This window comes from Typopeltis vanoorti, chromosome 25, assembly GCF_054136105.1.
Source record: "Typopeltis vanoorti isolate ZY-2024b chromosome 25, IOZ_Tvanoo_1.0, whole genome shotgun sequence".
Classification (NCBI taxonomy): Eukaryota; Metazoa; Arthropoda; class Arachnida; order Uropygi; family Thelyphonidae; genus Typopeltis; species Typopeltis vanoorti.
The window spans coordinates 25,812,474-25,838,163 of record NC_143573.1 but is presented as its reverse complement, the minus strand read 5'-3'; the positions used below and the strand labels follow the sequence as shown (position 1 = coordinate 25,838,163).

Below are 25,690 nucleotides of genomic sequence, written 5' to 3'. Positions count from 1 at the left end.
TTGTATTTGTTGCTTAGAAAGATTTCACCTGATTTGAGATATGTGTTTGAGAAAGTTTCTTCTTTGACTTAGATTCACTGAATCAATACTGAAAGATGCATCTGGTACTTCATCCTGGGTCATTTGTGATTTATTTATTTATTATTTTTATGGAGTTTCCTCCCATTTTCTCCCCCATCCGTATTGGAGCGAGTTGAGCCCCCTCATGGGGGGTTAAGTATTTATGGCTGTAGATCCGTGTGTGTTCACAGGGCCGGTTTGCTTGGTTGCGGGATGAAAAACCCCAGATAAACTGGGGGAAAAAACCCTGCTGTCCATGCCCAAGACCGACTAACTTGGCTATGGCTGAGGAATATCCTTAAACTCTTCATGTCGGTGATAGGAATCGAACCTAGGACACTCCTTCCCCAGGCATATGGTTGCGAAGCGCACAGCCACTAGGTTAACCGCACGGACGTCATTTGTGATGAATCCTTCAAACCTACTGCTCTCAGTATACAGAAAAGCAAGTTATACACATTCTGTTATTTTATTATTATGTGACACTTCCTGGGAGTCCAAAGACTCATCGAGGGAGTGTGTGTGCCAACAGTATCGAACGATTATCCCTTCCAACTACTAACCGTGCTCAAACTTGCTTAACTTTTTTGCGTGCGGCCATTAGTATCAGAGGCTCTACCAATTGACCAACCTATGCTTGGGTCATTTTATATAGATAGAAACAAGAATATAATTTATTGTTAAATATAATGTATTACTGAACTTGGAAAAATCTTCCCATGACTATCTCACATTCAGAGTATATGCTGGTGCAATTTTTTTATTTGTATCCTGAGAAATAGCATCTGCAGTCAAGTTAACCACATTATCTCCATGAGTCTGTAGTCCTTTAGTTGAAACCTCAGTAAAGGTTAAATTATATCTATGAAGTGGGTTACTATTCTTTCTTAGTAGTGGATACTTGTGGCAAGGTTAACTTTCAGATGCAAAAGAATCAAGTCACGAAGTTATTGCATGTGTAGTGCACTACAAGTTATTATTGTGTGCAAATCACATCCATAAAAGGTGTACAACTATCATATGCTAGCATTGTGGTTAAGGTATGGGTTAGATAATTGAGACACCTTCTCTAGAGATGAGATATTGAACATATTGAGATCGCTTTGTCTCTAATAAGTTGGGTAGTGGTCTGACATTGGGCTGTAAAATTCATTGACACCTAAATATATTCAAACATCCAAGTCTACAGTGGGATTTGAATCCACATCCTAATGTCAAGAGAGCGAAGCTGCTTTACTTCTTCCCTCCAGTCAGACTGACTGGAGTAAAATATATGGAGAAGACAAGAATATAAATAATAGACTAGACTTTAAAAGAAATAATGATAGCTTAAAGGAACTTGAGGTGATATCTGTTTTCGACTACATCGATCTTTATAGAGTGAATTGGAGACAGCATACAAAAAGAATGAGTGAAGGAAGACTCCCTAGAGAGATACAGAGATATCGATCCCAAGGGAGAAGGAATATAGGATGGCCTCTGAAAAGATGGGAAGAGATCGTAACAGGCCACTAGGCCTATTACTGGAAAGGAAGAAGAAGAATATGAAGGTATATTATGCTACAGTGAAAAAAAAAAAATCATAACCATCTGACATAAGAATTATATCAGGCACTTTTCAGCAAAGGAAGCCTATATTATTTAGTATGCATTTTGAATAATTCCATAATAAATGTGAAATCTGTATGTGGATTAACTTTTAACTCAAATTTTTTCATGTTGTACCATCATTTTCTATATTGACAGACTGATTTGGAGGAAAATTGTAGATAGGAAGTTAGTAATGATGTAAAGTTTTCATGTAGTACTATCATATCCTGTACACCCCTTGAGGGTACACGTCAGGAATTTGATGATGATGATCAAATTTTTTCTTGAGAAGTTAGCTGAGGTAGTGACATTAAAATCAGTTTAAAACTGGATTAGCTGTCTGAAAATCAATATGATGATATCAATAGGATTTAGTTAACTTTATTTGATGTCTACTCAGAAAAGATTGTAAACCTATAGTATATTAGTATTATGTGGGCAGTGAGGGGGGGGGGGGGCAGGTAAATTTACACATACTTTTTTTTTTTTGCATAATCTGGAACACTTCTCTAGAAACCAAGCATAGAACTTTTTCCAGCCTCCTCAAGTGTCCAAAAACAGGACACTGAAACTTCCAGCCAAAAGAATTTGTAATGCCTGTTTTTATTTTCCTCTCCCTTAATATTTTCCTACTTTAGACATTTGCAAACAGCCATGCACGTGTTGGAATTCAAACTCGCAACCAGATGGCAGAGGAGTAGGATTACTAACCACTTGATCAACAGGCCAGCTCGTCTTTAAAGCCAAGAGCTGGTCGCTTAATTTGGCTGCAGTGACTTGTACTTACACCATTGTTTGGTATGATCTAATGTGGTATTCACTGATTATGCTAGTAAAGAATAGGTGAACTGTAGGTCTGTAATTGCCAATGTATATGATGTAAACCTAGAAATTTTAACACTTCCTCTAACCAACATGCCAAGAATTGGTGATGCCTGTTTTTATTTTTCTCTCTTTTTTCTTGTTTTAGGTGGTAGAAATGGCATACCAAAGAACAAAAAACTTTGACAAGCTCTCATTTCTGTATCTAATAACAGGAAACTTGGAAAAATTACATAAGATGATGAGGATTGCAGAGATCAGAAAGGATACAAGTGGACAATTTCAGAATGCTTTATATTTGGGAGATGTTTCTGAGAGAGTAAAAATACTTAAGGTAGGTGTAATAAAAAAAAAAAACTAAGAGGAGAATATATCTTATGTACTATCAAACGTTGAAGATTTAGCACAGCAAGTTTAAGATTTTTAGTTAGTATGCTTTTATATGTCCTGAAAATCACTGAACAAGGAGGCTATCATGATTTTATACTACTTTTTGTATGAAATCATCAAATTACATTTCATAATAATGCTCAGTGTCAATATAACAATCACTGAGCATTATTATGAAATGTAATTTTGGTGGTAAAGTAACTATTGGTACTTTATTAATATAAAGTACCGATGGTCTCATAACCACAAAAAGTCTCATTTTTAAGTATTTTATGACCCAAATATGTATAATTTAAATTAAAACTTATTTAGAATTATCTGTATCTGAAATTCATTTTGTTCCTCTTGATTTCATATAAATAGATTAGCAAAGCTATTGTGGAGCATGATAAAATCAAATTACCCTTAAACTGATACAAAAAAGCTGAAATGATTAAAACACAAATTTCACAATAAAAGAGAAAGTAATTCTAATTAATTTAAACATGAATGTATGTTGAGAATAAGTTTCAGATGTACCTTGGAAGGGTATTAAAGAATTCTTTCAAATTTTTGATTTTCTGTCAAGTGTTTTCTAGAGGTAAGTTGATGTAACAGTTCATAAATATACAAGATTGTGATGTATATAAAACCAATCCCATAGAAGGCATTAAAAAATTCAGAAATGTTAAAAGTTCCTAAAAATGCACACAGTCTCCACTGTTATTCATCATCTTTATGGATCACATTTTGAAGGAAAGTGGTATTAAAGATGATATCAAAATTTATCTCAGCTCTTTATGCGGATGAATGATTATACAGTTGGTCCTTGACGTATACGAGTTATGACCAGTTGTACTTTCGATGGTTATCCTATTGTTAAATCTTGAATGAAAGAGAATTTATAATGTATTACTTTCATTCAGATTTGATTTAACAAGTATCTAAATTTTCAAAGTAATACTTGTATATTAATAAAAGGAAATTGAATGTAAATGAAATGATAATAATATCCTTGATTTGAAATTTGCTGAATATTGTATTGTCAAATGCCTTATGAAATAAAAGGGGAGGGGGAAGCAATTTAGGAATGGGTGAAGTGTTAGTATGCGGATATTAGGCTAAAATCCCAGACAAGATCATCTTCTTTCATTATTCACATTATTCCTGCTTCCTATGTGGGATCCGCGTGTTCCATAGATGCGACTTCTTGTTAGTACCACTTCCAACTGACCTATCGCCTAGTCTGACGCTGGAGGGGGATATATTTTTGGCTGTAGAAGCATATGTTCACAGGGCTTGCTTGCGGGATGAAAAACGCCAGATAAACTGACGGGGAAAAAACCCTACTGCCTGTGCCCAAGACCGGCTAACTTGGCTATGCCTGAGGAAGATCAAGTTCCTCGCGTCTTCAACGGGAATCAAACCTGGGACACTCCTTCCCCAGGCATATGGTTGCAGAGCGCAAAGCCACTAGGCTAACTGCATGGACTAAAACCCCAGACAAGATAAGAAGATTAAATCATGACCTCAGGCCACCACGTACGCAAAGGTCTACATTGCATGGGGGGGTGGGGGTCTCCAATGGATGAGAACGAGAAGCATTAGAACGGAGTGCAGAGGAATTGAGGTGCTGTGTGAAGGTCATCGAGAGAGTATATAGTTTTTTTTTTGCGACACAAAAACGAGGCTTTTTGCCTCGGATCTGTTCCATTCGTTCCCAGGGAAAGGAAGTTCCAGTGAGGTCAGGGTGAGATGAATGAGAGCAGCTATGCGGCCAAGTAGAATGCCAATGTGCGTATAGGTTTCGGCATAGCAGAAGGTCAGCATAGGCCGAAAAGGAAATGCAGAACCTCGTGGACCAACATCGGCAGCAGTGTTTCATGAACATCGTAGGCAACGAATCGTGATCGTATTTGCATATCTACCTCCCAGAAGCAAAAACCTAAGGAACGTATCAGCCAGGTAACCTCGTTGAAAAGGGACCAGATGAAAAAACACAAGCCGTATAATTCCAATTGATGATCGCAAGTATTAGCCAGTGAGATCCCGACACCTCGGTAAAGTAAGAACTTTTCCATTTTTATATACAAAGAAAGTTAGATTGTGACGGCAAAAGGGACTAATTAGAATTGTGATTTATGAATTGTTGTAGGACTTTAGGAGTTGAGCCATGAATAGGGAATGATTGATCGGAGTCAGAAAACTTGGAAAAGTGCAGCGTGAAAATATTTCACTTTGTCATTGTCTGGTAGTTCTTGAACCATTAATTGTGTGAAAATAATCTAGGAGTGTTACGTAATTAGAAGGACATCCCATTTTAATAGTATTAGATAATATTTCATGTTGTGAGGGAACTAGAATGTCCATGGTACGTTGAGTTATCTTATTTACCTTTCATACCAACATTAGTTAAGTTAGTGTCTATAAAAATAATTGTAACTTGCTTTATTAGTAATGAATAAATTTTTCTTGTCAACCAAATAACTTGCCTGATCTCTAATCTCAATGTACTACTCATAAAGAGAACCTATGCGTAAAAATATTGGGGATAGTCACGACTGCAGTGCGAAATAAGAATATATTAGATTATTGTGTTTTAAAAATAGAAAAGGAAAGGATACAAGAACATATGCCACCATATTAGGTGTTTGCTCTTAGATAAAGAAATTTGTCTTATCTATAGAATTTTAGTGGTGCAGCATGAACAAATAAATTTTCCAAAATTTGAAACAGGGTTAACATTAGTATTCTACCAAAGAAATTGGCTCTAGCCAGAGGCATTTCCTTTGTCCATAAAGTTTTGCACACGTGGGCAATACACTAATAGTGGCCAAGGGTTAGAGGTAATAATAAGGGTAGAGTGCAAGAATTGTATAGGACAAAATTTTTGAGTTGAAGAAATAACAAGTAAAAATAGAAATAACAACATAAGCCAAGATTTAAGGAAAGGATATACGATCATAGAGGAGTAAACACAATCAACAAATAAATTATATATACTCATAAATATATAAGTAAATTTTACTATTAGCATTAAGAATTATAAACACGTTAACACAAGAATATTTTTATGTGTGCCAAATATTTCAGTCTGAAACTAACAGACTATCCTGAATGGCTTGATAGGAACAGTTTTTACAAGGTATAATACAAACATACATTGAATGATCAATTGTTTGTATTCCTATCAAGTCACTGAGGATAGTCTGTTAGTTTCAGACTTTCAAATATTTGGCAAACATTAAAATATTCTTCTGTTAACGTGTTTATAATTCTTTTAATGTCACAAGTGTCTCTCAAGAATAGAATCCTATTAACATGTTCACCGAAAAGCATCTCATCCTGCAACACATTGAGCATCGTTTATTGCTGCTTGCTGTTGAAGGGAGAGATAACCTTTAGAAACTCTGGAAGGAATATATCTTGCATAGTACAAAGAAAGTAGATACCATATGAAGTGGGGTGACAACAAAGTATCTGAATTGCATTTGGAAGAAGCTGCTGAAAATACAGTCTTGCATTCACTGGATTCAACAAAAATAAAGCCAAAAACCTTACAATAGATTGGTGACAAGATAGTACAGTTAGTTAAAGAGTTGGAAAATTAACAAGTAACACAGTTAGTGGGAGTTTTTTTAAGAAGAGCTTGCAAATGAAGATCTTATGCAACTAGAAGCAGAGAAAGTTGCAGAAGAAAAAGAGAGAAGAGAAGCTGAGCACTCCAAAAGTTTACAGGGAAAAATTGGCAAAGGTGCATCTGTTAATAAGGCTCAGATGTTTGTGTAAATGGATGTCAACATTCAGAGATTTATCAAAGCAGTTAGAATGGTGTAGGCTCTAATTGCTTGCTGCAGAAAAGAAAAGGCAAAGAAGCCCACTCTTGCTGTTACCTCGCTCTGTAGTAATCAGCCTTCCACAAGTTATGAATATGGTGAACCATCATCAGAATAAATTATTGTAATTTCTGAGTCTGAAGAATTTGTTGTTGATAACCTAGACTCTCCTGCCTCTTCTAATGAATCATTAATAAGCAGCCGCTTTGAAGCCTCTAGCTTCTTCCTGTGTTTCCATCTGAAGTACAGGGAAGCTCTCACTCATGTTTCATTATTTACTGCAGTACAATGCTGTATCTGTACAATCATATATAGTGCTTCCCTCAGCCATATGGCTGGTGGGATCTACATGCTACCCCATACTAGGGAAATGATTGAGCATGATTATGATCTGTTTACTAGATTACTGTACAATCATATTATAATACAATTTACAAATGTTATAATTTTTAAATTGTATTATTTCGCTATAAACAAAGAGTAAAATCAATTAAAAAAGAACAAGATTTCCAGCCATAAGTCAGAAATCAGTATAAATTTATATGGAATAAGAGAGAAATTAGAGCACTAAACTAGCAGTATACAAGACAATATTTATACTAGTTTTAACTTATGGATCTGAGGGCTCAGATAAAAGTTTTTTTTTTTTTGGGGGGGGGGGGGAGGCATATGTGATATCAATGGTAGAAGCATTAATAATGAAGGAACTTTGTTAGCATCAGGAATTCATAAGCCTTAGCTAATGTGAAGTATATGGTCAATTAAACTGAATGTGAGGGGAAAGATTATCAAATCAGATGTTTCTTCCAGGGTGGCAAGTTGAACAGCCAGACAGCCCTGTTACCAATGAGCTTCAATGTAGGCAAAAATGTTTCTGCCTACATCTAATTGAAAAACATTGGAGCCAAAATGTTTTGCATCTGCTCTGAAAACCAAACATAGCAACAGCCACTTTAAGCCTATAGTAAGCAAGGTAGTGGTGTTTCACCAGACAATGAAGATCATCTACTGAGTAGTACCCTGCTGCTGAAGAGCATTAATGGTTTCTTATTTTCAACTGATAGTTTTTCATGGTTGTTTTTAGCTGAATTGTAGAGCAGAAGATCAATTTGAAATGTATTCTCTTCTCTACATAGGTACCATCTGTACTCACTTTTTTTCTGTTATTTAATACAAGATGGGAAGAAAAATAAAATAATTATTTTTGATTATAAATACATCTATGTGTAAATCCCATGCATACAAAGTTATAAACTTAACATACATTGGTACAGTTTGGCAGAGGATTAATTAATCCGAGACCAAACAAATGTAGAAATTGTTTCAAACCATTTCATACTTCCAATATGCAAGGTGATTATGATCTCACACTGGGAACGATATTAATTCATTGCCTAAAGACATTCATAAACTGGCAGTCATCATGTGGCGTTTGCACACCATGGCGCTTGGCTGCATGAAGGAAGACTTGGTTTCGAGTCTAGTCGGTGACTAGACGAAATTTTTCTAAGTCTTTTTTCGACCGGTTCCCGAGTTAGTCGATCTCTGGCACGGGCAAGCGGGTTTTTCCTCCCGGAAACTCGGGTTTTTCATCCTGTAACCTCAAGAAAATCGACCGTAGAACCCACATTATTTCAGACATTAAATATATTGTGTTAGGGACCACGAGATGGCAGCACATTTGAGCTGTCTCTCTTCACTGCATACCACTTAATTAATGATAGCCTTGGGCCATCTATCTCTGATTGGGTACCAGTGGAGATTGAACTGCCCACTGAGTCTCCAAAAGTTAGATAGCTAAATGGCCTCGCCTACTCCCGTATATACAGGAATAAAAAGGCGTTAGCTGATTTTTTTTTTTTTTTTTTTAACTCATCATTACTGATTTGTGAAGTATCGTGTGCATCGCATTCTTCTTATTTTTTTTTTTTTTTCAAACTACAGTTTTCTTCACATTAAAAGATTAACTCAAATTATTTATTAATGGATTTTCATTTATATATATATAGACATGTGGTCAAACATCTGTTGCCTACTTATGTGCTGTCACTCATGGTCTTAAAGAAGAGGCAGAGAATCTAAAGAGTGTCCTAGTTGATACTGATATTGAACTTCCTCAGCCTGATCCTAGTGCTGTTCTTTTACAACCACCATGTCCAGTTATGCAATCAGAAGAAAACTGGCCACTTTTAAGTGTTTCAAAAAGTTTCTTCGAAGGAGCAATGATGTCTCGTAAGACGGCTATGGCTGCAGAGCTAACAGATGATGGTCTTATAGAAGGTAGTTTTTTTAATGCATTTGTTAGTTATTAAAAAATTAATTTTTGTAAAGACATGGAATTCAATAATAACTACTTTTATTTAAATATTTTATACTTACATTAAGGTCACATAAAGTCCTAAACTGCATGATTTTAAAAATGAACGATTCAAAATGAAAGTTTTTTTTTGTTTCCTTTAAAATTCTGGGATAGATAAAACATGAAAATTAGCTGTTTCAGAAAGACAGCTATTGCCTTAAGTTCAGATTTTTATTTTTGTTTGTTGTTTATGCAACAGATGCTCAATGCAGTTGATGCAGAGGAGATCATTTCAAATAAGGGTTTCACAGTAAACACAGAAGAGTCTTTCTCTTTTCCTGACTGGTTCTTGGAAATAAATGTTTTCAAAAGGATTTGCATTCATTGGAAATAATTATAACTTTTACTCTCTCCCTACAAATTTTCTTGAGCCTAGAACTTTGATTGTACCCAAACAATTTAATTTTTAATTGTGAAACGTTTACATTATCAACTTCCAATTTACAGTTTTCCTCCAAATTAGTCTTATCTATCAGGGCTCTTATCTATAAGAGATTACAAAGTTTTATAGACCATCAGATCTCAGAAGAACAAGCAGGATTCAGAAAAGGTCGAGGGACTAGAGATCATATATCTAACATCAGAAAAATAATTGAAAAAATAAGGGAATTCAGCTTAAGACTTGATCTATGCTTTATAGATTACTCCAAGGCCTTTGATTGTATGAGGTGAGATATTTTATGGTATATTATGCAAAATCAGGAATACCAAACCATCTGGTAACCCTCATAAAGAACTTATATCAAGGAAATCAAGCAACAGTAAGAATTGAAAACTCAATGTCCCCTGCATTCCAACTTGAAAAAGGATCAAGACAAGGATATGTACTTTCACCATTACTATTCAGCCTTTACAGTGAAACTATAATGAAAAGTTCTCTAGAAAAATGGAATGGAGGCACTAAATTAACTTAAACAATGTAGTATGTTCATATAGGGGTGCTTAAGGGTCAAAGCTGTATAACTGAGAGGAGACCTCCACATAGCCTTTAAAGGAATGCAGAGAAACGACCAGGGCTTCTGACCTAATGTCCAATCCTCATCTTCTCGTGGTGCACCCTGTTGGGTATCTACTTTGATACTGAACGAACGAGGATGGGCTGGCAATTTGGGATTTAGCCGACCAAATTGTATTCTTATTGGTTAAACCAAAATAAAAAATGATGGTACAACATGACAAAATTTCATGCCGGCTAGGGCGTCGCCCGGTTAAACAAGGCCCCCGTTGTTTTTGCCAGGGAACCAGGGCGAACTGGAACAAATCTTAAAACAAACCCCAACTCAACATCACCAGAGTAAAAGATCGGTACTATCAACGTAAGAAGCCTGAATGGCAAAGAAATGGAGCTAGCTGAGGAATTTTTTGAGGAATTCAGTACCAGATCGACATAATAGGGGTGACTGAAACAAAAAAGACCAAAACTGGTGAGATCTTTCTGAGCAATAAATACAAATTGTTATATTCAGGCAATGACAATCAAGGAAAAGAAGGAGTAGCCATAGTATTCAACACAAAATACGAGGCTAATCTTCTTGAATGGCAGTCAGTCTCAAGTAGAGTAATGTGGGCAAATATGAGAATGGGGAACTGGACAATGAGACTTATTTGTGCCTATGGTCCCACAGAAGGTTCTACTAAGGTAGAAGTGGAGGAATTCTTTGAGGCTTTAGAAAAAGCAACTGACACAATGAAAAAGGAAAAGTTGGTCCTTGTTGGGGATCTAAATAGTAGAGTAGGAAATGATTGTGAGACATACAAAAATATTTTGGGAAAATTTGGAGAAAAGAGCAAAGCCAATAATAATGGTAAATACCTGTTGGATCTCTGCTCAGGACATGGACTGGTTATTACTAACACCATGTTCCAACATAAAAATGTGCACAAATTCACATGGCTAGGAATAAGAAAAGTCTCATTGACTATGTTATTGTTGATAGTGATGTTTTCTCCCTGGTGCAGGACACCAGAGTGTACAGAGGATTTGAAATTGGAAGTGATCACTATTTAGTCTTGAGCAGGATAAAATTGAATTTCATATTGAAAAGAATAACATGTAAGAAAGTTTTAAAGCGAATGAAAGTTGAGCAGCTCTCAGATGTGAACTGTAGACTAAAATACAGAAAGATTATTGAAAAGAAAATGAAAGAGTTTGAGAACAGGAATCAAACCTTGGAGATTCAGTGGCAAACTCTGAAGAAAACATTGATTGATTCTGCCAGAGAGGCATGTGGTGAGGTTGTGTGCAAGGATAAAAAAATCAGAACTCCCTGGTGGACACAGGAAGTTAAAGAGGCAGTGAAGGAAAAGAAGAAAGCATATCAAAAGTTCCTGGCAAATAAGTCAGCTTTTACTCTTACAGAATACAGAGACAAATGTAAGAAAGCTAAACAGTGTGTAAAACTAGCTAAACAAAAGTCATGGGAGGACTTTGGCAAGAATATAGAAAATAAATATCAAGAAGGCAGCAAATTATTCTGGAGGTTGTTGAAGAAGCTTAGGAATGGAGGAAAGAGTGCTGTAAAAGGAATTAGAGATGATAAAGGTGACATGAAAACAGGAGAAAAAGATATCCTTGAAGTATGGAGTAATTACTTTGAAAAACTGCTAAATGAAACAAGCAGTGATGACAGCACAGTGATAAAAAACACTGACCAGGCATGCAGTCAGGAATACATATCCATACTTAAAGTAGAAAAAGCCATCAAAGGCTTGAAATGTGGAAAGGCAGCAGGAGTAGATGATATTCGACCAGAAATGCTCAAGTATGGTGGTATAAGAGTCTTACAGTGGCTACACTGCATAGTTCAGAAAGCCTGGTCAGAGGGACGAATTCCCGATGATTGGAGTAGAGCTGTCATAGTACCCATATATAAAAAGGGAAATAAAACTGCATGTGAGAATTACAGAGGTATTTCCCTACTGAGTGTTCCTGGCAAGATCTATGCAAGTATACTTGAGAAACGGTTGAGAAGAATTGTAGAAGAAAAGCTTGAAGAACAAGCTGGATTCAGGCCAAATAGAGGCTGTCAGGATCAGATCTTCACTTTACGACAAATAGTCGAGAAAGCATGGGAATATAATAAAGATCTGTATTTAAGTTTTGTCGATTTGGAAAAGGCATATGACAAGGTGCCAAGAGAGAAGCTATTCAATATGCTGCAGTTATATGGTGTCAATGGGGCATTATATCAAGCAATACTTAGTCTTTATTTGAGTTGTAAGTCAGCAGTTAGAATTGAAGGAAGTACAGGAAGTTGGTTTAATGTTAAATCTGGTGTGAGACAAGGATGTACATTATCCTCTCTGTTATTCATTATCTATATGGATCACTTTATGAAGGAAAGTGGTATTAAACCTGATATCAAAATTGGAGATGTTAATGTCAGCTCTTTTCTTTATGCGGATGATGTTATACTTCTAAATAAATCCGCTACAAGTCTGCAAGATTCTCTGACTAAATTGAATAGCTGTTGTAATAGATATGGTATGAAGGTCAGCAATAAAAAGACAAGATAATGAAAATAGGCAGAATCATTGAAAATGTCAACTGTGTTGTGAATGGAGTACCTGTGGAACAAGTAAAACATTTCAGCTATTTAGGCATGATTTTTACTGAAGATGGTAAATTAAATATAGAAATAGACAACAGAATCAGCAAATCTGGTATGATGGGAAGTCAATTGAATTAATTCATATGGAATAAGAGAGAAATTAGTCGGAACACTAAATTAGCTGTATACAAGACAGTGTTCAAACCAGTTTTAACTTATGGATCTGAGAGCTGGGTCAGAAGTAAAACACTTGACCAAAGACTAGAGACCGCAGATATGAGAGTCCTGAGAAAAATTAGAGGCGTGAACAGATGGCATCATTGGCAATATCATATTAAAAATGAGGATATTAGGAAAGAACTTGACATTGTCAGCATCCAGGAATGCGTTAGCAGAGCTAATCTCAGGTGGTATGGTCACTTAAATAGAATATGAGAGGAAAGATTAGCAAAACAAGTGTTCTCTTCCAAGGTTGGCTGGAAAACGACCCAGAGGAAGACCAAGATATAGGTGGATTGATACGGTACAAAGTTCCTTAGACGATAGAAATATAAGATCTGATAATGTTGGAGTCTTGACAAGTAACAGACTGATTTGGAGGAAAATTGTAGATAGGAAGTTAGTAATGATGTAATTTTTTTTCATGTAGTACTGTCATATCCTGTACACCCCTTGTGGGTACATGGCAGGAATTTGATGATGATGATGTATGTTCATATAAATAGAATGTATCGGGGCATCCCCAAAGTAATGTTTTTTATACTGTACTTGTTCAAATGTGTCTCAGTTTGTCTGAATATGAATTTTTAAAGCTTTGTAAGTACTGCTAAGCTGAGGCAGCCTCATTCTAAGGAATTCCAACTTGCAAGAAGCATAAGTTAATAGATAAGTTATTGTTTAAATAACCTTTTATTACTATAGAGGTCACTGAAGAACACATCATGTTTTATCATGTGCTCTTCAGTGACCATCATCTTTGGTCACATCATGTTTTATGATATGTCCAAAAAAGGCAACAATGCTGAATGTGTGAAAGCACCAGAAGTGGTTCCAAAAATTTTCACAAGGGGACTTTAGCTTGGATGGCGTCCTGTCTCTCTCGATAATGATGTGCTGGAAGCCACTATTGCTAGAACTTGGAATAGTGTCTAAGCTCTGCGAATGGGTTCCTCACAAACTGACGAACAACAATCAAAGAGAGTGCATCAACATCTGCACTGCTCTTCATTCTCGAGAGCTTCAGTCTCCGTGTGTCGTGTAATCACTGGTGATGAAAAGTGGATACTTTACAAGAATGTTAAGCATCAAAAGCAGTGGGTAGATTCAGGGGAACTGGCTGAACCTCAGCCAAAACAAGACCTTCATCCTCAGAATGTTTTGTTAAGCATTTGGTGGGATATGGCTGGTACACTTTGAACTCTTACCACAAAACAATCATAGCTGAAGTATACTGTGAACAACTCAATTGATTGAATGAAAAACTGAAAGAAAAGAGGTGTTCTCTGGTCAGTCAAAAGGGTGTTGTTTTTCACCGTGATAATGCACACCTTCATAGTGCAAGAACTCAGCTGGGAAAAGCCTTTATTAATTTTATTAATGAAAAAACAATAAAACATTGGAGGTGCTGAAATTGAGCCTGTGCGACTTCTTTGCCTCCAAACCTCCTCAATTCTATAGAAATGGAAGCTTTCACAATATTGGAAGAGCGTTATTGATTCAAATGGAGAATATATACTTGATTAAATTAGCAAGTGATTTATCTTTTATATCCTTTCAAAACTTAATGCTAAAAAGGACATTACTATTGGGATGACCTGATATAAGCAGTGTGAACGGTGCAAAGTTAGCTACTGGAACAAATCCTGAAACACATCCCAGTTCAATATTGGTACTATCAGCATAAGAAGCATAATGTAAAAGAAATGGAACTAGCAGAAGAATTTTATAAGTACCAGATTGACATAAGAGGCATGAATGAAACAAGGAAGACAAAAACAGGTGAGATCTTTCTAAGCAACAAATACAAAATATTATATTCAAGCAATAACAATGAAGGAATAGCTATAGTATTCAACACTAAATATAAAGATAATCTTCTAGTGGCAGGCAATATCAAGTAGAATGATGTGGACAGATGAGGCTTACTTGTGCTTATGGTCCCACAGAAGGTTCTACCAAGGGAAAAAATGGAGGAATTTTTTGTGACATTAGAGAAGGCAGCTGGCACAATGAAAAAGGGAAAATTGGTTCTTTTGCTACATATTACAATGCTTATTATTATAAGGAATATTTTTTCCAGCTGACTGCTATTGTTCCCTATACCACTACAACAAATAGTCTCTACAATATTTAAACTAAACATAAATAAAATGGATAGAGTTAATAGTGGAATTGTTAGACAAAATGTTCCAAAGAATCAAAATTTGGATCTAAGCACAGCATGGACCCAACTTTTTGTCTCTCCCATTTTGACTATTGTTAGATCTTTGGGTCTGCCCAGTCATATGACATGGGAAGAGACATTGAAATATTTGGTGGTAGAGTCTATAGTGCAAATGCATTTATAGAACATGTGTATCTTTGCTTGTCTTACAAAATTTGAGGGTATACAAAAAGGTAGTTGAATGTATGGACAACATTGTTAAATAAAGTGAGATTCAAGATGAGGTTTAAATATTAAATTTAATTCTTTATGCCAATAGCTGGTGTCATATTTACAAAATAAATTCAGTACAGGTCTTCCATTATCATCAGTGAAATTAAATAACCATTCTTACGCATCTGCCTGACAGAATAAAATGACCTAAATCATGAAAATAGCCAGAAATCCAAAACAAGGCTGATATAATAGGAAGATATTTGATAAATTTGTGAGATGAAAAGAAATATCAGTCATAGCATAAAATAATATTGAAACCATAAGACTATTACACTTTTTTTATATAATCTTTGTCAAGTAGCTTTATTTTATCCTCCTACATGTTTCACCAATTTTTTCTATTAGCATCCTCAGGGAATACAAACTAGTAAGCTAAAATGAAGGTTACAGACTAGGTTATAACTGATGGTTCTAATTCATACAAAAAATTGGTATTGTGCGTGTCTCGTTAACGTGATTTATTCGTTATGGCTCATGACGTAATTGTTATGAAAGTTCATTTCTTTGATGTTTAATGATCTGATAAAAGTTTTCCAAATTTCTGGTAAAATTAGACCTTGATTCTTGTTTAGGTTTTCAGTTTTACGGGCGACTGTAGCTGCTTCTTTAAAGGTTCTTGAATGGTAGTTATCTTCTATGTATGGCATAAGGCTCTTATCCCACTCAATGTGATGGTTAGTAGAGGCAAAATGGCATGAAAGGCCTGAAATGTCTTGTCTGTTATTTCTGACATATCCTATGTGTTCTTTCTTTCTCGTTTCAAAGCTTCTAGAGATCTGACCTACGTAACTAATACCACATGAGCAAGGTATATCATATACTCCAGAGTACTTGTAGAATGGGCGAGGATCTTTCGGTGATCTTAAAAATTTCCAAATAGTGTTGATTGGTTTGAATGCCACTCTGATCTTATGTGGTTTTAAAAGGTTAGCTAATTTTTTGGAAAGGTTGCTGACAAAAGGAATCGTAATTGTACTGATGTATTGGACGTCATCACGTTGTCGATGTGGTATATCAGTAAAGAGAACCTTGTTATAGAGTCTTTTTGGGTAACCATTTAAAGAAAGTTCTCTGGATATTGTGGTTAATTCCGTTAGTAGGTCATCCTTGTCTGTCGTATACTGTATAGCTCTTTTCTTGAGACTATGGATAATGCTAAGTTTCTGAGCTATGTGATGAGCTGAGTTGAAATGGAGGTAACGTCCAGTATTTGTAGGTTTTCTGTATACAGATAGGTTGATACTATTATTGGATTGTTTCTTTATTAAAATGTCAAGGAATGGCAGTTTTTTATCTTTTTCCATTTCTAATGTGAATTTGATGGTATTGTGGAAACTATTGATTTGGTTGAGGTAATTCATTAGTTCTTCTTTCGTATGATCCCAAATGATAAAGATGTAATCTACACATCTGTACCAAATTTTCGGTTTTGGAATGATCTAGGTTAAGATTTTTTTCTCTAGATCTTCCATGAATAAGTCAGCACAAGGAGGTGAGAGGGGGCTACCCATAGCTAATCCAGTGAGTTGTTTGTAGATCGTTTTTTGCCAAATAAAATAGTTAGAAGTTAAACAGTGATTGAACAAAGTAATGATGTTTCTTGGGAACAAGTTGTCTAAGATGTTGATGACTTCAACCACTGGAATGTTAGTAAACAGACATGTAATGTCCAGGCTTGCTAGTATATCCTCTTCAAAAATAGGGATGTTTTTTATTTTATCTATAAAATGTTTTGAGTTTTTAATATAAGTATCCGAGACATGAATGTGTTGTTGTAAAATCTTCGCAAGATACTTGGACAGTTGGTAAGTGGGAGAATAGATTCCATCAACTATTGGACATAATGGTATACCTTCTTTATGAATTTTTGGAAGGCCATACAATCTAGGAGTAAGTGGGTGCATAGATTTTAGTTTTTTTATCTTATGAATAATTGTCAAGAAAAAATTCAACATAATATTGAAACCATTTTTAACATATGGATCTTAAGAACTGTATTAGAATTAAAACATTTAATCAAATATTGGGAACTACCAGATAAGAGATTTGTCTGTAAAAATTATGACAAAAGAGCAGGTATCAGTTGCTGAGTCACTTTTACAAATTGAAATATATTAATATCTAACTTGACATTACTACTATTTTCAAGAACATAAACAGAAGTAAGGTGTGGCTTGTTTATTTAAACAGAATTGAGAACAGTGCTTGTATTTGAAGTAAAATGTCATGGAAAAGACATCTAGTTGAGTTGTTTTTCTTCTCTCTCTCTCTCTCTCAATTGATTTCATTCATAATGGGCCAACATTATGAATCAAATGCTGAAAATAGCATTTTTCCCATTTGGCTTAGTTGATGATGCCCTTTGCTTAGAAAGTTCAAATATTATCTAGAACAAAGGGCTTTTCATTTGAAAATTTGTTAGTTTTGTATAAAAGTTGTGGGTTTTTTTCCCTACCAGAAACTCCTGTTTTTTACCTAATAGAACAGGCAAACAACCAGGCACACACACACAATTAGCTGGCCAAGTGGTTAACATAATCTTCAACCAACAGGCTGCAGGTTCAAAACAGACCACTGGTAGGAGATGAATTTCATCATGCAATATGTGTGAAATCACTGCCCTGGTTATTGGAAGCCTGAAGTGATTTGTAAAGGTTTCATGTTTGGTCTGTACAGCATGGTTAAATAAATAAGAAATACAAAAAATTAAATTAAAAACTATAAAATTCTGTAGCCTGCTCACAAACTGATGTACTATAGATTTCCAAACCTTTCATGTGTGGAAGATTTGGGGGAGTAAGATAGTATCTAAAGAGGATTATTTTTAAATATTTGCTAGAAACTACTTAAATTTACTTCAGACTCAAACTGTTTTGTTAAATGACACTAAATTAAATCACTCACTTAAGTGTATTCAGGCATGCTATCAGCTTACAGTGAATTTCTTGAAGATATTGAAAAGTTGCATGCAATCAAATTTTTTACGTACCAATTATCTATCCCTTCATTTGAATATTACATTATAAATCCTTACTATGTTTTCATCCATAGTAAGGATTTACTTTTGACTGCTTCAAAATTTTCTTTTGTGTAATGTGTATACAGGAGATTTTATAATTGGAGATTAGTTATTTAATGTACCTTTATATATACAGTCTGACTGCTTTATGGAGTTATATTTATTTTTCAGGATGGGGAGATGATACTGAGCTAGCCCTTGATGAAGAAGGTGCAGGAGAACCAGCAGAAAAATTAAAAGAGGTTGCTGAAGGTAAAGATGGTGGTGGTGGTTGGGAAGTTGAGGATGAAGATTTGGAGCTTCTTCCAGAATTAGAACCTTGTACAACTATAGGAACAGGAGAAGAAGGCTATTTTGTACCTCCTACAAAAGGAGTGTCACAAGCACAGATTTGGGTTAACAACTCAAAGCTAGCAGTGGATCATGTTCTTGCAGGTTCTTTTGAAACTGCCTTCCGTCTGCTCTATGATCAAGTTGGAGTTGTAAATTTTGAACCTTTGAAGCAATTATTTTTAACTGTATATTCCAGAGGACGTATTGCTATTCAAGCATTACCTTACTTGCCAACTCTTTATGTTTATCCTCACCGTAACTGGAAGGAAGCTGGTGCAAAAAGTGGACTTCCTGCTGTTGGATGCAAGTTGAACGACTTAATTCAGCGTCTTCAGTCATGCTATCAGCTTACAACTTCAGGTAAATTTCAGGAGGCTATTGAGAAGTTCCGTATATTGCTTTTGAGTATTCTTTTATTGGTTGTTGATACAAAACAAGATATTGTTGAAGCTCAGCAGTTATTAGAGATTTGTCGTGAATATATTTTGGGACTCTCACTTGAATTAGAACGTAAGGGATTGCCAAAGGAAACACTTGAACAACAGAAGCGAACGTGTGAAATGGCTGCATACTTTACACATTGCAATCTTCAACCAATACATCAAATTTTAACATTACGAACTGCTTTGAATCTGTTCTTTAAACTTAAAAATTACAAGACAGCTGCATCATTTGCTCGCCGTCTGTTAGAACTCGGACCCAGGCCCGAAGTGGCTGCCCAAACAAGAAAAATTCTACAAGCCTGTGATAAGAATCCAGCTGATCAACATCAGTTGCAATATGATGAGCATAATCCATTTTCTCTTTGTGCACATACCTATAAACCTATTTATAGAGGAAAACCTGAGACAAAGTGTTCTATGTGCCAAGCCAGCTATTTTCCAGAATATAAGGGTATTGTATGTAAAGTATGTTCAGTTGCTGAAGTCGGTAAGGATACTATTGGTTTGCGCATTAGTCCTCTACAGTTTAGATAGGTAGTGACTGATAATTGGCAAAATATATAGTTGCAAACTCTCTTCAGTAAGCTTTACAGTTAGTAGCATCATTTAATTATCAGCCTAATTACCCTAATGATCAGCACTTATTTCTTTATTTCAGTAATTTTGATGCATTCCTTCTATCCCCTCCCCCATAAATTATAAATGATTTGAATGCAGTATTTTTTTTTCTTATTTTACTTAATAAAAAACTTTGCACCACTTACCTTCCAGAATTACTGATGATGTATATAATTTTCCATGTCAGCTGGTAGGAGTATGAAGCTGTTGCATAATAATATTTGGAATGCATGTATGTGAAATAATAATTTTAAAGAAATATAATAAATTTGTCTTGAGTGCATACAAACATTTTTGAAAGTTATACAAAAATTCCAATTCTTTTCACTAAAATATCATTATACTTTAGTACATGAATACTTGAAATATTATTTTCAGAGAATAAAATTGTATTATCTATTCTTTATTGGCTGGTATCTGCCTCACAGTATAATATTCCTCTCACTTAATTATTTGTATTAGTTGTAATTAGTTTTTTTCATTATGTTTAGTGATGCTTAATCCCTCAACAGAGATGGAAGAAGAATGCCAGAATTTATTTCAGAGAGATGTTTTAAATCCTCCCATTGCTTTCAAATTTGGGAAATAACCTAATAAAACTACCTACCTCATGAAAGCCTAGTTTTCATACTATCAGATGGATATGTGATATTGTAAGATTTAACTGAATCTTAATAGAGGACTCTCAGTGATTCTGTATTCTTCAACAAATTACTTCAACAAAGTACAAAATGATTACTAACTTCCTAATGACAGTTTTTCTCAAAATGATTATTTGTCTGGATTCTAGCGTTGTCACATCTTATATTTCAGTCTTCTAAAGCACTTCAAACTTAGTCAGTCCACCTAGATCTCAATCTTACTGGAGGTCTTTTAGCAAACTACTATACTAGCTTAGCTCTCCACATGCCATCTTTTCACTCTGATTTTTCTAAGAACTTATCTGCAATCAGTAATCTTTGATCAACTGTTTTATTTCTAACCCAGCTCTCAGATCTATAAGTTTCGTTTGAACACTCTTGTATACAGCTAGTGTAGAGAAATTACTTGAGTAATTTCTTTATTATTGAATATAAAGATTTTCATATGACTCCATACCAGCTTTGTTTATTCTGTTGTCAATTGCCATATATAATATACTTTGCCATCTTCACTAAAAAATGTGTCTAAAGAGCTGATATGTTTTACTTGTTCTGTAGATTTCCCATTCAAGATGCACCTGATGTTTTCAGTTTCATGCTGTTTTTATTGCAGATTCTCATACCAAAATTTACAGCAGTTATTCAGTTTAGTTAAGGAATCCTTATACTGAATTTATTTAGGAGTTATATAACATCATCTGCATGAAATACAGACCTGATATCCAGTTTAATGCCACTCTACTGCATATTGTGATCCATATAGATGAGTATATCTCCACTGTGATTCACCCTTGTCTTATACCTTATTTAACATATAACCATCTTTATGTACCTCCTTCAATTTTTAACTGCTGACAGACACAGCTTAAATATAGATAACATATTGCTCAATACAGTAATACCCCACCTTACAATGCTTTGCTTTAGAATTATCTGCTCATATGATGAAAGTTTTAGTGACATGATGATTCCACTAATCAGCTGATGTGTGGTTTTCATGAACAGTTTGTTTACAATATCATTACCTTGCTACATTTCTGTGTTTTGTTGTGAGTTATAAACTGTTTATAACTATTGTTTTTAATAATGGCAGATAAAATTCAAAGTAAGGGTTCTGTTGTTTTCACTGAAAAGAAGACAAGTAAACCTGTTACATTAGATAATAAGGTTAAAATGATTAAATTTAGTGACAATGATTTGTCGAACACTGAGATAGGCCACAGGCTACAATTACCTTGCACTACTGTTGTTACAGTTATTACAAACAAAAAATAAAGCACTTAGTGAATGTAAATTACTATACTTAATACTACCACAAACTTGCCAAAACTTTTAATAACATAGATTGATGACTAAACTGGGTAGGAGATTGCCTTAAGCCAAGCTATTCAGAATAACGTTTTCATTTGTGAAAATTATTCTGAATTTTTCTAGTATCTGACGTAAATAAATGCTTTATTCACATATGGCTGCTAAACAATTACATGCATCTATGAGTAAGGGGGAAAAAAAGCGATTTGCTATATGATGGTGGTCCAGAACCTAACATGTCATATGACAGAGGGGTATGCATGTATAATATCCCATTTACACCGTATAATTCTAGTGGTTTAAATAGTTTTGTTCTTGGTACCGTACATTCATTTTCCAGATTTACAACAAAACCATACAGATCCTTTTTGCAGTCTCATTTTTGTCTTAAAACTTTAAGACAAAAGTTTTACTTTTGTCTTAAAGTAAAACTGATCTGACAACCCGTACTTGGCTTGAACCAGCTTTGTTCTCCAAGTTTCTCTTTCACAGTTAGACTCTTGTCAATTAAATTTGCATAAATATTTCCTAGAACACTCAGTAGGGAAATTCCTCTGTAATTTTTATAAATGGGAAAGTTGAGAGCTCTACTCCAGTCATCCAGAATTGGACATTCTGACCATGCCTTAAGAATTAATGTAGTGCAGCCAGATAAAAATTTCATACTTCCATATTTGAGTATTTCTGGTCAAATATCATCTACTCCACTCATTCTGCATTTCAGGTTTTTAATGGCTTATGCTACTTCAAGTACTGATATTAACTCCAATTGCATTCCTTATTAATATTTCCCACCACCTCTATTCTATCACTACTCTTCTTGTTTCATTTGAGTTTTTCAATGTAATCGCTGCAAACATCGAGGATATCTTTAGTTGTTGTTGTTGTTTTCCCATATCACCTTTATCATCTCTAATTCCTTTTATGGTACTCTTTCCTCTATTTCAAATTTTTTTCAATAGCTTTCTTGAACATTTTGCTACTTACTGATATTTATCTTTCATATTTTGTTTAGCTAATTTTACACACTGTATGCTTTTTTACATTTTTCTCTGTGCTAATAGGGAACACCAGGTGAGGATTGGACATTAGATCAGAAAGTACAGTCAATTTTGCACATTACTCAAAAAAAACTGTGTGCAGGTTTCCTTTTAGTGAACTAGCTTTGATTCTTAAGTTGATCCCTTCAATATTCTTTTTATTATTTGTTCCTCTGTGATTGTAGACATATTTCTGAATGATGTATGCTGCTCCTATATGTTGATTTTGCTGATTATCTTTTTTAAAATAGTTTCCATTCATTTTAACTTTGAAATTAGACAATGAACAGATATAAATAATACAAAATTATATAATACACCGTAACAATCTGTGATGTTAGTGCAATTGGTGGTAATGAATGTTATTATTGAACTGAACCAGAAGTTCATAAATTGACTAGTTCAATTAGTAACCTATACTAATTGTGTGTGTGTGTTCCATCAATACCTGGGAATATTGTAGTTTCAAACAATTTTTAATGGCATGACCATGAGACATTTTTGAGCAGACTAAAGACTCTCAGTAATTATCATTAATATACCCTGATTATTTTAGGAATATGGAAATTAATTTGCTATTTGAAGACTCATGGGATACTAGAAAATTTATATATGATATTTTTGTTAAGAGAATGTAGTTTACATCACTAAAATATTGAATTATATTTTAAAACTATTTCATATTGTGAGAAAGATGCTCATAAAAGAAAGACAGTTTTAGTTAATTTCCTCCAAGACATTATTAGATGATTACTTTACTTGATAAGTACAATGTTTTTGTTTCATTAGTTTTACAGCACACTCCTTTTTCTTGTGCTATTTTCATCCTGTCAAAAGTCATCTAACTAGATTTGGATGGCTTTGGGGAGGATGACTAAAGAGGAAAGCTTTTAAATAATTAATAATTACCTGTAATTACATATGGCAGTGAAGCCTGGAGTTTGACTCATGATGTGGTTCACAAATTGAAGTTAACAGACAAGAATAGAAAGGAATATGCTTGATATGAGACAGACAGGATACCCTCCTATTTGATAAGATTGACAACAGGTGTACAGGACATCAATTACATTATGCATTGTTACATCTTTCAACATGAGATCGCCTAAATTATGATTGAAATGGTAGCAGGAAAAGGGGATGACTAAGGAAGAGATTGTAAGATGAAATTCTTAGGATTGCTGGAAAGTAGTGGATGAGAAAAGCTGAAATGGAATTGGGGAGATCATCCAGCAGTAGACTCATCTAGGTTGAAAAAGAAGTCATAAGAAATTTAGATAATTACCATTTTCTTTAGTGTGGCTATTGTCTCCACGGTTGAAATACTGATTTCAAATCCTCTATCTGGAGGATTTGAAATGTTATTTTAATTACCAGGGGTGCTTAAGGATCAAAGATATATAACTGAGAGGAGACCTCCACATAGCCTTTAAAGGAATGCGGAGAACCGACCAGGGCTTCTGACCTAATGTCCAAGCCTCACTTTCTCATGGTGCACCCTGTTGGGTATCTACCTGGATACTGAACGAACGAGGATGGGCTGGCAATTTGGGATTTAGCCGACCAAATTGTATTCTTATTGGCTTAAACCAAAATACAAAATGATGGTACAACGTGACAAAATTTCATGACGGCTGGGGCGTCACCTGGTTTAAAAAGGCCCCCTTGTTTTCGCCAAGGAACCAGGGCAAACAGCAAAAAGTCAGCTACTGGAACAAATCTGAACACACACCCTAACTCAACATCACCAGAGTTAAAGATCGGTACTATCAACATAAGAAGCCTGAATGGCAAAGAAACTTATCTAATTCTGGTACTTATCTAATTCTAGCTGGAGAATTAGATAAGTACCAGATCGACATAATAGGGGTGACTGAAACAAAAAAGACAAAAACTGGTGAGATCTTTCTGAGCAATAAATACAAAATGTTATATTCAGGCAATAACAATCAAGGAAAAGAAGCAGTAGCCATAGTATTCAACACTAAATACGAGGCTAATCTTCTTGAATGGCAGGCAGTCTCAAGTAGAGTGATATGGGCAAATATCAGAATGGGGAATTGGACAATGAGACTTATTTGTGGCTATGGTCCCACAGAAGGTTCTACTAAGGTAGAAGTAGAGGAATTTTTTGATGCTTTAGAGAAAGCAGCTGACACAATGAAAAGGGAAAAGTTGATCCTTACTGGGGATCTAAATAGCAGAGTAGGAAATGATTGTCAGACATACAAAAATATTTTGGGAAAATTTGGAGAAAAGATCCAAGCTGATAATAATGGCAAATACCTGTTAAATTCCTGCTCAGGACATGCACTGGTTATTACTAACACCATGTGCTAACATAAAAATGTACATAAATTTACATGGAGAGAAGAGGTAAGGAATAAGAAAAATCTCATTGGCTATGTTATTGTTGATTGTGATGTTTTCTCCCTGGTGCAGGACACCAGAGTGTACAGAGGATTTGAAATTGGAAGCGATCACTATTTAGTCTTGAGCAGGATAAAATTGAATTTCATATTGAAAACAATAACATGTAAGAAAGTTTTAAAGCGAATAAATGTTAAGCAGCCCTCAGATATGAACTGTAGACTAAAATACACAAAGATTATTGAAAAGAAAATGAAAGAGTTTGAGAACAGGAACCAAACCTTTGGAGATTCAGTGGCAAGCCTTATAAAAAACACTGATTGATTCTGCCAGAGAGGCATGTGGTGGGGTTGTCTGCAAGGATAGAAAAATCAGAACTCCATGGTGGACACAGGAAGTTAAAGAGGCAGTGTAGGAAAAGAAGAAAGCATATCAAAAGTTCCGGGCAAATAAGTCAACTTGTGCTCTTAGAGAATATAGAGACAAATGCAAGAATGCTAAACACTGTATAAAACTAGTTAAACAAAAGTCATGGGAGGACTTTGGCAAGAATATAGAAAGTAAATATCAAGAAGGCAGCAAATTATTCTGGTGGTTGTTGAAGAAGCTTAGGAATGGAGGAAAGAGTGCTGTAAAAGAAGTTAGAGATGATAAAGGTGACAATAAAAC

The 25,690-nt window shown here is 34.9% G+C and overlaps 1 protein-coding gene across 1 annotated transcript in view; it reads left to right on the top strand.

Annotated features, from left to right (window-relative positions):
* alphaCOP (coatomer subunit alpha) overlaps positions 1-19,948 on the top strand; it is a 190,318-nt gene extending 170,370 nt beyond the window's left edge. The window contains exons 11-13 of the mRNA XM_090414738.1: positions 2,621-2,806; positions 8,687-8,957; positions 18,437-19,948. Of these exons, the coding sequence (XP_090270864.1) occupies positions 2,621-2,806; positions 8,687-8,957; positions 18,437-19,575 (1,596 nt within the window). The 3' untranslated portion in view covers positions 19,576-19,948. The remainder of the gene's footprint in view (positions 1-2,620; positions 2,807-8,686; positions 8,958-18,436) is intronic.
* The last annotated feature ends 5,742 nt before the right edge of the window (positions 19,949-25,690 follow it).